Source organism: Phycodurus eques, chromosome 19 (genome assembly GCF_024500275.1).
Source record: "Phycodurus eques isolate BA_2022a chromosome 19, UOR_Pequ_1.1, whole genome shotgun sequence".
NCBI lineage: Eukaryota > Metazoa > Chordata > Actinopteri > Syngnathiformes > Syngnathidae > Phycodurus > Phycodurus eques.
In genome coordinates this window covers 13,397,387-13,412,912 of record NC_084543.1, presented here as the reverse complement: position 1 = coordinate 13,412,912, position 15,526 = coordinate 13,397,387, and the positions used below count along the sequence as shown (strand labels likewise).

At 41.1% G+C, this 15,526-nt stretch overlaps 1 protein-coding gene across 8 annotated transcripts in view; it reads right to left on the bottom strand.

The window, feature by feature from the left end:
• Positions 1-15,526, bottom strand: part of cacna1g (calcium channel, voltage-dependent, T type, alpha 1G subunit) — a 197,386-nt gene that overhangs the window by 15,769 nt on the left and 166,091 nt on the right. For 6 of the 8 annotated variants that reach the window (XM_061705394.1, XM_061705388.1, XM_061705395.1 and 3 more), the window contains 7 exons: positions 12,556-12,707; positions 11,296-11,405; positions 9,493-9,626; positions 5,746-5,816; positions 4,930-5,008; positions 4,680-4,801; positions 2,680-3,102 (listed from right to left, as the gene is read on the bottom strand). In XM_061705394.1, coding sequence (XP_061561378.1) covers positions 2,680-3,102; positions 4,680-4,801; positions 4,930-5,008; positions 5,746-5,816; positions 9,493-9,626; positions 11,296-11,405; positions 12,556-12,707 — 1,091 coding nt within the window. The remainder of the gene's footprint in view (positions 1-2,679; positions 3,103-4,679; positions 4,802-4,929; positions 5,009-5,745; positions 5,817-9,492; positions 9,627-11,295; positions 11,406-12,555; positions 12,708-15,526) is intronic. The other 2 variants (XM_061705390.1, XM_061705396.1) reach the window with 2 other exon arrangements.

The following is a 15,526-nucleotide window of genomic DNA, read 5'->3' as shown; positions in this document are numbered from 1 at the left end:
TTGCCAGCCTGCATGCTGAATTTGACCAAATAAGGTCTGCAGTTGCAACACGCACAGTCAAGAGTGTACATTATGCACTTATTTTATAACACAAGCTACCCTACAGCCCTACAGCATGAGCCAGAGAATTAATGAATGGGTTACACTGCACTCTCAACTAAGGAAATTAGTTGTTGGTGTCATTGTGCTAGTCTTAAATTGCGGTCCCCAGCAGGGGGGACTACAACCTCAGTCTCTTCCGTTGTCAGAACTGCCTGGCCCACTGAGAAATGAAAGAATGAAGACTTTATTTGAATGTGTGATCTGTTTGTAATGTTGGGTACGACCGGAAATTCACTCCAAGCGCGCTCACTAAACTACGGAACATTCAGAAACTCAGAGCGTTTGAGTGCCATTCGGTTATTCGTAGCGCCTGCCGGAGTGCAGCCCCGCTGCTCTGAGTGAGGAGACAGAGCGGCCGGAGCGCCAGGCAGGACGAGATTTTTACAGGCAGAACTGGCACATGACATATGGTGGACGCACTGATGTATGCCTGCCAATGACCAACACGCTCGTAAATTCATAGGAAATGAAGCGTGCTCTGCTTCTCTGAGAACGTCAGATTTAATTTCCAAACGTACCCGTTACCCCCCCCCCCCCCCCCCCCCCACCCCCCCCAAAAAAAGACAAGCTCTGGATTGAAATTGGCATTTGGAATTATGTAATTTTCCACAGTTGGTGACTGATTTAATACTAGAATGGTGAATCAGCTGCTGCTTTTTAGTTATTGTATGTGCTGTATTTGATGTCCATACGTGCATAATTCAGTTTTCAAGGGCCAATGCAGACTAATGGCAAAATATGCTCCTAAAATCTTCCACACAGGTGCACCATAAAATATGCGCGGAACAGCTCGCTCCAGTCTTCACTCAGATCTTCAACAGATCTTTGGAAATGTGCGAAGTTCCATCCTGTTTCAAACGCTCCACCATCATTCCAGTCCCCAAGAAACCTGCAATCTCTGGTCTGAATGACTACAGGCCTGTCGCTTTGACATCTGTGGTCATGAAGTCCTTTGAACGTCTCGTGCTGGACCACCTCAAGAGTGTCACAGGTCCCCTGCTGGACCCCCTGCAGTTTGCCTACCAAGCGAACAAACAGGTCTGCAGATGATGCAGTCAACATGGGACTGCACTTCATCCTAGAACACCTCGACAGTGCAGGGACCTACGCGAGGATCCTGTTCGTGGACTTCAGCTCAGCGTTCAACACCATCATCCCTGAACTCCTTTCAACCAAGCTTCTCCAGCTCAGCATCTCACCCGCCATCTGCCAGTGGATTTACAGCTTTCTGACGGGCAGGACACAGCAGGTCAGGCTGGGGGAGGCCACCTCATCCACACGCAGCATCAGCACTGGGGCGCCCCAAGGTTGTGTCCTCTCTCCGCTGCTCTTCTCTCTCTACACGAACGACTGCACCTCAGCGAACCCGAATGTCAAGCTCCTGAAGTTTGCAGATGACACCACTGTCATCGGCCTCATCAAGGACGGTGACAAGTCTGCATATCGACAGGAAGCGGAGCGGCTGGAGCTGTGGTGCGGCCGACACAACCTGGAGCTGAACACGCTCAAGACTGTAGAGATGATCGTGGACTTCAGGAGGCATCCTTCGCCACAGCTGCCCCTCATGTTGTCCAGCTGCCTTGTGTCAACCGTCGAGACCTTCAAGTTCCTGGGAATTACAATCTCTCAGGACCTGAAGTGGGCGACCAACATCAACTCCGTCCTCAAAAAGGCCCAGCAGAGGATGTACTTCCTGCGGCTTCTGAGAAAGCACGGCCTGCCACCGGAGCTGCTGAGACAGTTCTACACAGCGGTCATCGAATCAGTCCTGTGTTCTTCCATCACAGTCTGGTTTGGTGCTGCTACAAAAAAGGGACAAACTCCGACTGCAACGGACAATCAAAACTGCTGAAAGGATTGTCGGTACCCCCCTACCCACCATTGAGGACTTGCACGCTGCCAGAACTAAGACAAGGGCGTGCAAAATCCTCTCTGACCCTCCGCACCCCGGTCACCAGCTCTTCCAACTCCTTCCCTCAGGTCGGCGCTACCGATCAATGCAAACTAGAACTAATAGACATTCCAACAGCTTCTTCCCTCTTGCGATCAACTTCTTAAACACCTAACCTATAATTCCATTACAATAAGCTGGCAATTTTTTGACTTGAGTTCGTTGTCACATTTCTGTGGGGCCAATTATGTATTACTCGTGCACTCACTGTAGTTGTCTCGCCATGCTGCACTATTTGCATATACTGGCCACTCATGCCAGAGTAGCATCTGCGTCATTTGCACACTGATTGAGGAGTATCTGTAACATTTGCACAACCAACATTGTCCCAGATGATCGCACTACTCGTCACTTTAAACCGCATACACTCCTTGAAGTCACAGCGCCCTTTGCACAATGGTCATTGCATCGGACTATTGCAATATTAGTCATTCGAACTGCTCTAAGTGCTAGAGGACTCTGCATCTTTTTGCACAATGTCAATGTCTTTATGTCTCTAAAGTGTTCTGTAAATTGACTGTCTGTTGTACTAGAACGGCTCCAACTACCGGAGACAAATTCCTTGTGTGTTTTGGACATACTTGGCAAATAAAGATGATTCTGATTCTGATTCTGATATTCCTTACCTCTGGAGGGGACTCCAGGCATGAGGGTGGCTCTTCTATAAAGTTTACAGGGTCTCTGGGTATATCAACAGTGGGTGAGTCCACAAGACCGCCCCTTTCCTGGCCTGTGTCCCCACCTCCGCCAGACCTCCAGGGTGAACCCCCAGAACTTGACCTGTCCATGCCCAGTGTGAGAGGATTGAGCCGGGGCGACCTTGTCGCCATGTCTCTCCCATCGCCATGTAGCTCAAGCTCTAACTCCGCCTCCAGCTCCGCCTCTTCCTTGGCTTCCTTGTTGCTCTCTTCCAGGTGCTTCATCAGGACAGCGATGACGACGTTGACCAGGACGAACTGAGCGGTCAAGACGAAGGAGACAAAGTAGATGGGAGAGACAACGGTGTTGTAGCAGGTACTCGACTCATGGGCACAGTCCCTTAAAGTGTCCTGGAACAAGCACGGAAAAAAAACATTAGATTCGGTGTTGTTGAGTGTTTGAATTGATACATTTTACAGCCAATGTAAAAAAAAAAAAAAAAACGGTGAATTACTGTACAGTGTTTGGCTGCAACAAATACTGGTGGGAGGGACAAAGTCTCATTTCACCATTTACTGGCACCACTTCTAAGTCATGGCAGAAGACTGAACATTTGTCAAGGAATAGACCGAGTTTGTGGCTTTCATGAATTAGCAGAGCCGATCTCACTCTGGCCAGATCACGAGTCCAGACATCTGTGTTTGTTCTGAATACTTTGCTGAAGGTAACCTTTAGCGCTTAACAATGTTAGAGGACGCATGTTACATAATGTACATACATAACCTATCTCCATTTAAGTGCTTACATTTAATTTCAGTACTATTACATAACAAATTTATTAAAGTATATCTAACGTTGGATATTTGTCGATTGTTGCTGTTGTGTTTTATTAAAAATGTATGATTGTTTGACTACTGAAACAGCAGCTGACTCTTAGCATGCTAACTACTATCTAGTCATTAGGTTCATGTTAGGCAAAGTCAATGTTGTTTTAGCTAAAGTAAGCCAAGATGTCAACTACTCGTCACTAAGTGAAATGACAATTTTATTTCCGCTTGTCTACGCACACAATTGGGTGGTGAGAGATGTTTGAATTGTGTCGGGATCGCATAGTTTTTTTGGTGGCCACTTTGTCATTGTGTCATGTCTTTGCCACTGCATCCAAAGTTTCTCTATACTCAGTCCAACTTTTAATCCGTATCGCAACACATCTAAGGAGCTTGAACAATTTAGAAAAACGTCCTCTTATCCTCATCCTCCCAATCTTGACCTGCAGGATAGCGGAAAAACATGTAGGTTATCGATCACGTGCTTGAAAAATATCTAAAATATTGTTGACTGTTCCCAGGCAACTGTTGCTTTGTGTTAGCGCTAATATCTGTGCCAACGTTACTTAGTTTTTGCTGTGTTTGTAAAAAAAGACCCTTGAATTTTAAGATAGTATGATGTTATTCATGAATATCTTTCACCTTTGTTCATGTCATTCATTTTTACCACTGTTGATTCATATTTACAAAAATAAATTTCTCAACCATAGAAGGAGCTCAGGAAAAAAAAAAAAAAAAAACATCAACAACTCAATTGTTCTAAAACAAACTGTTATTGTTGCAACTTTCCAGTGACTAGGATATATTGTGCAAATTCCGCAATGTATAATCAATCACTACGTTGAATATAGTGTACAATTAAACATTTATGAATCATATTTTGATGCAAAAGTGATTAATCTGGACTCTTAACACAGCCATATTAATGCAATAAAATGTATTTGAGCTCATCTAAAATGAAGCATGTACCCATATACACAAGAGAAAATTAGTATGCCTCAGAATACAAGCTGACACAAAAGAGGGAGGGGGAAAGAACCTCAGTGGATGCACGCATTGGCAAGAAAAGTGATGCATAGTCAGCAGCTTGGGAGACCTCTGCTCATGGCAATTTACTAAACTGTCACCTGTGTCGTTCCTTCATAAATGTGTTTTTTCACCTTCATGATGCCATTCCAGTTGTCTCCAGTTGAAACTCTGAAGAGCAGCAAAAACGCCATCCCAAAGTTTTTAAATGTTGCATAGCGTCCCAAGCCCTCACACGGGTGCAGTTCATCACAAACTGAGAAGAGAACGGATGGAGATGGAATAACCAGACTTTTCTCAGAGAGACATGAAAATAGAGACAGAGACCACCCTTGCTTTCAATTGCAAGGCTTTTGGATATGTAAATGCATAAAGTGGCCTTACTCAAGTCACCAAACAGCTCCACTCCCAAGGCTGCAAAGATGAAGAAGAGGAGCATGAAGAGAAGACCAAGATTTCCCACCTTTGGAGTGAAAACAGAACGCAAAATGGATTTGTCACAGGACAGAAATCCTAGGCAAAATAGAACAGTAACACAAGGGGAAAAAATAAACATCCCATTCCTTTGAGAAAATAACAGGGAAATTGAGGGAAAACTGTCAAGAGTATGATACAAGGTAATAATCCAGAGTCAAAAAACATTTGATACAGGCAATAAGACCTATAGCGGCTCTGGCATGACTGGCTTGGGTAGAGAAATGTTTTAGGATTTTTTTTGTTTTTTGTTATGCAAATCAACAGAAGGCAAGTTGGCAAACCCCCCTCACTCAGATGTGTTAATTATAAGAATCTTGACAAGCTGGGAGCAGTATTTTTCAGAACAACTATGAAATCACTTTGAATTAGAAGAGGCAGCGGTATCAAAGAATGCTATGAAGTAGTCTGTTATTTTCTCACATATTGTTTTCCTTCCAAATTGCCAACTGAAGCACCTTCAACCCCACCAACTACTAGACAGAGCAAAAGGTTTCCACCTGCATTCACTTACTAATGACTTCAGGCATGCAGATATTCAAATAAGTGATTTGGCAACAAAACCACAGAGAATATTCACACCTTAACACATAAAAAAATAAAAAACAAACAAAACCAAAAAAAAAAACGCTCCAGCATACAGTAATTGCAGTGCAGCTTCTATTGGAATATGAACAATCCATGCAATGATGTGGACCAAACGCTGGTACAGTGGTTTCAATATACCTGAGGCAGGGCTTGCATAACGGTGTCCAGCAAAGCCCGCATCCCCACCGCCATCTTCAGGAGCTTCAGTACTATGGGAAACATATTGTAGTTACCAAGTTATTCCATTAAATTTTCCAGATATCTTGAAGGAACACATATCATCGTGTGGCATTGAGGTACGCCTAAGCTCATTTAATGGGCATAAAAAGGAAACAATAATAACAAAACATGTCTCGGATGAATCCTTAGTGATTAGTGCAGAAACTAACGAGTTAAGCAAGATGAAAGACATACACTTCTGTGAGTCATTAAAGCACAGGTCATTACTCTGCACAATATACAGTAAAGACCAAAAATAAACACTGTGCAAGTAACATCAACATGTTAAGATTTTGGCATGTAGGATTATTAATTCATGACAGAAATAACAATTCCTCTTACAGAAGCAATAGCGTATAGTCATGTTGGAATGGAATGCTATTTCTCATTAAGAAAATGAGTTTTCCAGTTTTTGAGAATGCATCCAACATCAATACGTTAAACAGTCACCCAGCTGCTGATGAAGCGTGCAACTTGCATCACTGTGATTGCACCGCTGAGATTTTTCAGCCTTCTTTATCTTTGTTAAACCCATCCCTTATTAAGCTGTCTAATGAGATCTCTTTAATTACCTCTACCAAGGAGGATGTTTTTTTTTCTTTATCACTGTTGCAAGTTTCATTTGGATCTGAGCCAAATAGGGAGTAATTTTGATTTAAATCCCATATAACCTTATAGCTGTCAAATCCAAGCAGGCTCTAATTTGTTGCACTCGTGTAGGATTTTATTACATTCTGTTCGCTCCAGAAGAATTAAACTTTAATTCCTTTAAGCCATTAAGATCCCGGATCGTAGTTGTTCACTCATTGATTTTGCAGGTGACAAATGTTAATGCCTTGGCAGAGTTCTGTATTTTTTGAGTGCTCTTGTTGCTTAATGGTTTTTGGCACAAGGTAGCAGTATAAAACCCAAATGTGACGAAAAACCTCATGTGTTGCTTGCTGGAATTTTTTAAAATGTATTATTTAGGCCTACCTAGTTCATCATCTCATGTGACGCATTATATGACGTCAACCAATTGAAAAAGAGTAATTTCTGGCTCGTATAAGTAAACGTTGCCACATGAGGCTCTCAGAAAAGTACAGCTAGGGCAGAGTTTATTCAAGGTAATACCAGGACAGAAACATTAACACCATAATTAATTACAGAAAATTATAGGATCTTATGCTCCAACAAGCAACGCCTCTATGTAATTCAATAACACAAATATAGAAGCTGAAATTAATAACAGCACGCTGTATTAAAAAAAAAAAAAAAACAATACTAGTTTGTTCTATACTGTCCTTGCCAGTCCCTTGGCAGACGAATAAATGATGCACTATGCTTTATGGTGGTTACCTTGAACCGTGATCTTTGGGACTGACAAAATCCTAATTTAGTCGAAAGATAGCGCTGCTATTTTAAACCAGGTCCAGGTTAATACTCCCTTTTCCTGTATAACAGTGGTCATTTTTTATTTTTTTTTAAAAAAGCTTGTTATTTTGAATCGCTTGTGCTTAAATGTGTTTCATATCACAGTGCTGTTTTTGTTCCTGCCCGACTGACTTTGTCCAGCTGTGTTTTTGTTGTTCCTCTTTTTGCTGTGTGATGTAAGTGGAAGTCTAAAACCCAAGTATACAAAGAAACTGCACAGTAAGCTTTACATTAAACACAACTGTTATGGCCAGTGCAATTATTCTTGCATTCAAGCTGTTTCACTAATGTGATTGTATGTAAATATGTGCATGCTGGCAGCAAATCTCCGTGATTGGTGGCCCACAAATCTGTGCTCAGCAAGATGGCCTGCCACTCAGCCAGATGATGCAAGTAAACCTCTCCACCAATCAGCTGCATTCGTTACTCACCACAGGTGGAAAAAAAAAAAAAAAAAAAAGGACTCTTCTCAATTTCACCACTGTTGGCTCTAATTTAATGTGTACAGTCAGCGCTACTTTATTAGCAAAGTAAGCTTAGTTAAATATGTAAACTGGTTGTGCGTTGGGTGTGCTCGCAAATGGTACTCGAATGAGTATTAAAATACTCATATTTAGAAGTTTGTATTTTATTTCTTTTATTTTTTTTGCTGTGCCCTGTGCTAACGTAATAGTGGGCACATTTACTTATTATGCCTGTAGGCACTTCTAGCCCACTAGCTTTGGTTTGTTTGGAATTGTTTTGTCCCTCGGTACACCATGCAATGCTCAACTTTGTTCATTCTCAATATTGTGTGGGGTGTACAAACCTCAACGCAAAGGCAGATTTCTCCTATTTTTTTGTTATAGTGCTTACAAACGTATTTTTGTATGTATTTCATTTGCTTTAGCAACTTTTTTTTTTTTTGCTCTATCAACTGATTGACCGACGTTAGTTGTCGGCTGTTATTTCAATGTTGGTCTTTTTTTTCCATCTCCGAAAGGGTCAAAATGATGTGTCTACTCACGTAACGAGGTTTTAACGTGTACCGTTTTGGATGCAGGGTAAAAGAAAAGAAAATGGAAGATAATTATAGTTTTTAAGGTATGCAGCAAATCTAAATGGATGGTGTTCAATTAAGTCGGCATGTATTGTTCCGCCTCACTGGGACTTCACTAAGTTGGGTTTCTATTCAGCCTGACTGTACTGTCGCTGGCCAGCTTCTCAGTCTCTGTTCCAGTGGTGGTTCTAGGTGGGGGGCATGGAGGGTCAGTGCGGCCCTCCCTGTTAATTAATTAATTTCTCGAGTTTGCCTAAGTCACTACCAAAGCTCTCCGCCTCCCTCTCCGCTCCCGAGCAAGTGCTGTCAACATAACAAATGTGTGCTCTCACAAGTGGGTCTTCTACACATTGGCAACCAAACAGAGGAAAGGGCACGGTCTTCACCAAATATGGACAAAGCGGATACAAAATTGGGTCAAACAGAAATAGAAATAGCTGTCAGAGGGGGCCTTTTCACTGTCACTCGTATGACAAAACCAAGGTATTTTTTAAAAATGAAATTGACACTTTTATACTAAGTCCATGTTAGAGAGTCACTCTATGGAGGTCTAAATAGCCAAATATGGGACCTTTAATATTATATAACTAATTAATCATATGTAAGATGTTATAGTTTGGAAGTAACTTGCCTACCACTGGTGCTTCATCAATATTTTCATACTGTATCATGCAACTGCCTACTATCTCCTGTCTTCTTTCTTCAGGTATGCTCTCTCATGCGCCCTGAGAATCAGTAGATCCCATTCATTTATCTCCCTCTAATTCATTTCAGCCAAACTTCTCCCCTCTGTCACTTGCTCTTTTTTTCTCACTTCTTCTTCATCTAGTAATCTATTTTCAGTTCAGCAGTTATTAATCGTTCTGCTGTCATCATATTCTTTCAGTTCCTTCATTTATTACTACATAGTCTCTCCATACACTCAATTCATTGCAGCTTAATTCACTTCCTGTCATGATGTGTCTTAGCTCTCCTCAACTACACTTCTTTCCGTATTCCTTTCAACCTGACTGTGGTTTGTCAGCTGACTTTTTTCATCAGTGCCATCTGCTCGGCTCTCACCCAACCCAAACCATGCTGAGAACAGCCATATAAAAATGACAAAGGGGGAGACTCCCAGGGATGCGGACATGTTACAAAGACATCTTGAAATCGCTGAAGTGCGAGGGAATGCGTTAGGGAGGGGTGGAGGTCTGGAGGCTGTTAGCTCATACCTCGTGCAATCCTCAGCACTCTCATGATGCGGATTATGGTTGGGTTAATGGGCAGCGAAGCGTTGACCTCGATTTCCTCCAGGGTGATACCCATGATGGACAGCAGCACGATGGCTAGATCCAGCTGGTTCCACCTATATACACACAGTCGCATCAATACAAAACTTGCATTACTTCCCCTAATCGACACAATTCCTAAAACAGTTTGACTAGCACTTTTTAAGTTTTTACAAAAACAATGGATTTTGCTTTGATACGTACAAACAATCCCAATAGCTCGACAATTTTATGGGGGCGCAGGTGTGCTTTGTAGAGGCTGAGCTCCCCTTGGATACCACATCGCTCGAGCACTGATATATCGCTTTTGTTTTTTTAAGAAATGTTCTTTTTGTCTGTCTGATTTTGTCTGTCCTTGCTCTGCTGTGTGGGGCAGTGATGCCCTCTTCCCTTAGTTACAAAAGAAACATCAATGTGAGCCCCAAGCCAATTTCCCCTTTCTGCTTTGCTGAATGAAGATGTTATGTCACCAATTTCCACTATTTCCAACAGGAACAATTCATTCTAAATTAGAACAGATCAGATTTCGACAAGCAATGACCTGAGATGTACCACTGTAAAGTAATCAAGAAAACAGTTTCACACCATTCAGATATAAATCTTAATGCTCTGGATCAGTTGTAAAAGCTGGGAACTTAATATTAACTGCTGGTATATGTCATTTTTAAACATCTGTGGCAGCTTTTTTATTTTGGAGAAGCCAATTATCTGAAAAACAAGCATAACATGCTGCTCAATCTTTCATCCATCCATTTTCTATACCGCCTCTCCTCATAGGGTCGTGTCGGGAGCGAGAGGCAATTTACACCAGCTAATTAGACATACATAATGTATCGAAAAACAATCATTCATGCTCGCATTCACACCTATCGACAATTTAGTGTGTTCAATTAACCTATGCATGTTTTTGTAATGAGGGAAGAGGGAAGAAGTACCCAGATAAAATCCCTGCGAGCATGGGTTTTATCTGCAAACATGCAAACTCCACACAGGAAGGTTGGAGCCAAGATTTGAACCCCGAACCTCAGAACTGTGAGGCAGACGTGCTGACCACTCTGTTTTAATAGTTTTTATAAATGTTTTTTTCTTCTTCTTCTTTGTTCTGTTGTTCGCAAGATGGTGCGTTTACACCAGGCTGTTTCATATCCTGGCTTTTTTTTTCTCTTTTTTTTTATCGATTTGTTCTAGTACAAAATGTTTGGAAGCAGATACAGTGTATATGTGTCAAAAGTAAGTGACGTTAATGGTGGGTGGTTGTGCTAATCAAATGTCCAGTTCCAGCGTTTGAGTGTGTTGCATCAACGTCGACCACAGCTGAAAGAGGTCTGCTCTGGCAAAGGAGGAACATGACCTCCTTGTGGGTAGATCTGTTCCAAAATCCACTAAGGTCTGTGTGAAACTGCACTCATGTTAATGAGATATGGGGCAGCACATGTTTGTTTTCATTGGGAAGCCAGACATTTCAAAGTTATGAAAACATTTCAGGCAGCTTGTTTTATAGGTGTTTAATGAGGCTTTTTATTTTTATTCAAACAGGTTTCAACCATCCGCTGGTAAAAAATAAATAAAAATAAAAATAAAAAAAACAGTGGTGCCATCAATCTATTAGAATTATGTGATCAAAACCCCAAACACTTCAAGCTACAGCAAATGTTTGTTTGACACTTGTGCTTGAACTGTGTCGGAGCCAATAGGGCAAATCTTCACATCTATTTAGGGGTGGCTGTCAGCTATTCAAATACTAACTTGTCCTTAAAGAAGCGCCGAAAGCCAAAGGCAACCAATTTGAAGACTGACTCCAGAACAAAGATGAGAGTGAAGACGTAGTTACAGATCTTCAATGCTTCATCCAGTTCCTGAAGATTGAGCAAAGAAGATGAATATCATTATGAGGCTGCCATTATTTAAAAGAAAACAAACTTTCAGTTTGACCTAAATGTGCTACAATAACTTGGAAGCATAATTATAAAATCTGTAGACTTCTCTGGAATTAATAACAGATTTCAATCGGTCATACGTATGTAAAACGTACCCTTTAACTAAGAAACAGGGATAGAATTTGTAACTTAATCCTCCCTGGTGGCATTCTTGCAACCTGCAGCTAGTTCCTGTTTTTGTTCATCTTTTTTACTCATAATTCATCCCATAATTTGAATGTACTGGATGACTCTTTCTTTTTTCAGAAACTAACTAGTAATATGTATGCTTGTTATCATGATTAATGCTTGTTTCAAATCTAAACTTAACTGACTCTTCTTTGTCAGAATGGTCTTGGTTGGCTAGTTGACTGTGACCGTAATATAAAGATTAACTGGAGACTTAAATATAAACTCTGCAGAAAGTTCGGCACTATTTTATTTCTGAATTAGCTCTTTTCTTTTGTAACCTTCAGTCACACTCAATGCACATTGTCAAAGCCTTTCGTGGTGATGAAATAATGCAAAGTCATACCCTGAAGCATTCAGAAAAAAGTGCTGAAAAAGCAATATTTTGTCAACTAAAGTACTGCACTGTTATTTTACATTATTGGGGATTTAGGCAAATGTTTTTAAATTTACATGTTTAAATCATTTTTAAGTAACCTCACACAAGTCATAGTGTTAGTTAACAGTTAACAGCAACAATCTCAATTCTGAGGGGAACAGGCTCAATGGGGCTGTCATTCGAAATGATATCACCTTCTTCATAGTATAGGGTAAGGAATTCATTATAAAAGGATAAGACGACCCAAATTTCTGTGTATAATGCAAAAAATAAAATAAAATACATAAATAAATAAATAAATAAATAAATAAAACAAAGCCTCTCTGCCACAAATCTGTTGTTCCAAAGTCAAACATTTCAATACAAGCGTTGGTATAAGATTTGGAAATATCACAAACCCCACCCTAACCAGTAAAATATACACACACAAATGCACCGTAGTTATGTATTTATAACCACTTTGGAAGATTCCTTGGCAATGATCAGGTTAACATTATTATTTACTCTTGCACCACATCTGACCTTAGGCTGTTGGTAGTGCTCCATGGACATTGTGATGACGTTGAGCCCTATGACGATGGTGATGAAGAGGTCCAGGTAGTGGCTCGTGCACATCTTGTGGATAATCAAACGGGTGGGAGAGTAATCGGAGTAGTAGGGCTTACTCTGAGCTTCTGTTGGAAGTGGGATTTGGAGTGGGGTCAAGGGGTGGGGGACAGGGTGTGTTGAAGAAGGAGGTTGGGGAGGGTGGCATTCATAAAGTGAGATAGGAGGTAATTCAGTGGGACACTGTAAAGTAGACCTGCTGTGTTATGAAGTGGGCTGTTGAATCTGAAACAGATGTTAGTTAGTGGTCACATATTCATAAATGTGGAGAAGATCAGTCAGTGGACAGAGCGAAGAGATGTTGAAGATAAACTCTCCTGTGGCTGACCGGCGTGAGCAATTAAATCTCATAGTATCCTTATCCTACCAAGCACTTTGAGCGACACAGTATTGCTCAATAAGTTCACGTCTGATTGAGCTTATGGAGGAGGAATGTGCTACTATATTTAAACAGGGTTTGGGTTAGGGTTAGGTTTCACCATCTCACACTGTGTCCCGCTGATCGTCTCCTCTCAGCTCTTGCACATCCCTCCTCTCAGGCAAAAGACCTAGCATAGGAGAAGGAGTCAGATTCATTTGTTCCTTAATTCATCCCTACCTCCAGAGAGGGCAGCAGAATGAACCAGATGAGGAAGGGAATGGATGCTTGACCTCTCAGTCACTTCATCACCCCATCAGTCAAAGAAAGGACAAATGGAAAATGTTGTGAGCTCTCCTTCTCTACCCAATTAGCTAAGGCGTGGCGCTATAGCAGCTATAACTGGACTTAGACAGAGGAGCTGAATTGACTCTTAAAAGAAGAGAGATATTTACCCCTCCACCCTTAATGAAATATAATTTTCATATATCAATTGGAATTATAATTGTCTATTGAACTAAACCCTTTCAAGTGCAAAGTGAGAAAAACTGCAGAGCAGGGAATGCAAATGTGTACTAACGTGTTCATTTTAAGCAATTGAGATGCATTTTTTTTCCCACTAACAAGGAGACAGATAAAGTATGTTTTGAAGAACTGGATTTTAGTGTATGTAATGTGAGACCTTCAGGATTCTCAACAGAACAGATTTAATGAGCATGTTTCAATGGTAAAACATCAAAGTTTCTCACTTGTTGGAAGGAGTTTATTTAGGGCGAGAGGGTGTTTGGTTGAACAGTGGCAATAGACCAAATGCTATGGATGGAAGTATGGATACTAGGGATGGTTAATAGTTTATAAATGTGTTGACTGATTTGCCATTCAGTAAGGCACAAAACCCCAAAGCAGTTGCGCCCCCTTCCTGTCATTCTTACATCATTTTCTTTATGCATTTTCACTTTTTGTGATTGTACTATATATATTATTATATATTACTCGTGCACTCACTGTAGTTGTCTCGCCATGCTGCACTATTTGCATATCTGTTGTTGACCATTACTGGCCACTCATGCCAGAGTAGCATCTGCCCCATTTGCACACTGACTGAGGAGTATCTGCAACATTTGCACTATCAACATTGTCCCAGATTATCGCACTAGTCGTCACTTTAAACCGCATACACTCCTTGAAGTCTCGGCGCCCTTTGCACAATGGTCATTGAACCGGACTATTGCAATATTAGTCATTCGAACTGCTCTAAATGCTACAGGACTCTGCATCTTTTGCACAATTGTCAAAAAAAAATCAAAATCAAAATCAAAATACCGGCATTACCAGACAACTAGCAACCCTTTATTGCTCAGTGACTGTTTTTTTTTTTTTTTGGTCAATGTCTTTATGTCTCAAAAGTGTTCTCTGTCAATTGACTGTCTGTTGTCGTACTAATGTAGAGTACCATATATTTCTAGATGACAAGTCCAGAGTTAAACATGATCTGAAATCTAAAATACCATGTGTCTGAAAAGTTCCAGAACTGGCGTCACAAAATTTCAAATCCAAACTACAAACTACAAGTTTTCCAAGTAATCCCCGTGGAGTCTAACACACTTTTCCACAGCAGCGGTGTCATCGCAGCAATCTTGATGTCTCCCACGTCTTCAAAATGGATCCCAGCACGGTGATGTTCTTTATGGCCAGGAAGTGTCAGATGCTCAGAGCTTTGTGAGCAGGCGCATTGTCATGTTGAAGCAGCCGCGTGTTGTCCTTCCACAACTTTAATCAAATGCACTGAATGAAGGAAAGACCACAGGATCACTTTGTAGACTGTTTGATCTTCTGGCCCTGTGGCATGAACTCACAGTTGGACGGTGCCGTTCACGTCAAAGAATGCAATCAACGTGACTTTGACTTTCTTGATTTCTTTGCCCATGCACCAAGTGAAGCCTCTTGTATTTGGTCTCCCGGTCGCAATCGAAGATCTATCACTCATCACCAGTGATGACTCTTCATAGCAAGTCTCGTCTCATTGGTCTCAACATCACTCACTCTACTCATTGCTTGATGACTTGACATAGAGGATATGTATATAAAAGTGTGTGGAAAATGTTCAATGGCAGCAGAGAGCTTAAGTCACAGTTATAAACTCCAGTGGGAGTATACTAAAGGGGAAAACTCATAGTTTGAGTTTAAAAAATACAGTGTCTTTTGACCAGTAGTGGAACATTTCTGACAAATCTCACATATGCATCATTGATTATGTTTTCCAATAGTAACCATGGCTCGTAATTAATGTTGTGGACAGTCTAAACAAATGATATGAGACTTGTTGCTTTGAGTCTGCTGTCTGTAAAATGGCTGTAGTTTGAATAAGATAGTATTGGAACAGAAGCATTTTGGTTGGAGAAATGGTCACAAAGGAGCAATTTGGCTTCGTTAACTTTTTGGATTGGCATCAAGGGTTTAAAACCTACATACTTTTTCGGCAGACTGAGAGGCCAGCATTAGGCATCCCCTTCCTCATGCAAGTGTTAT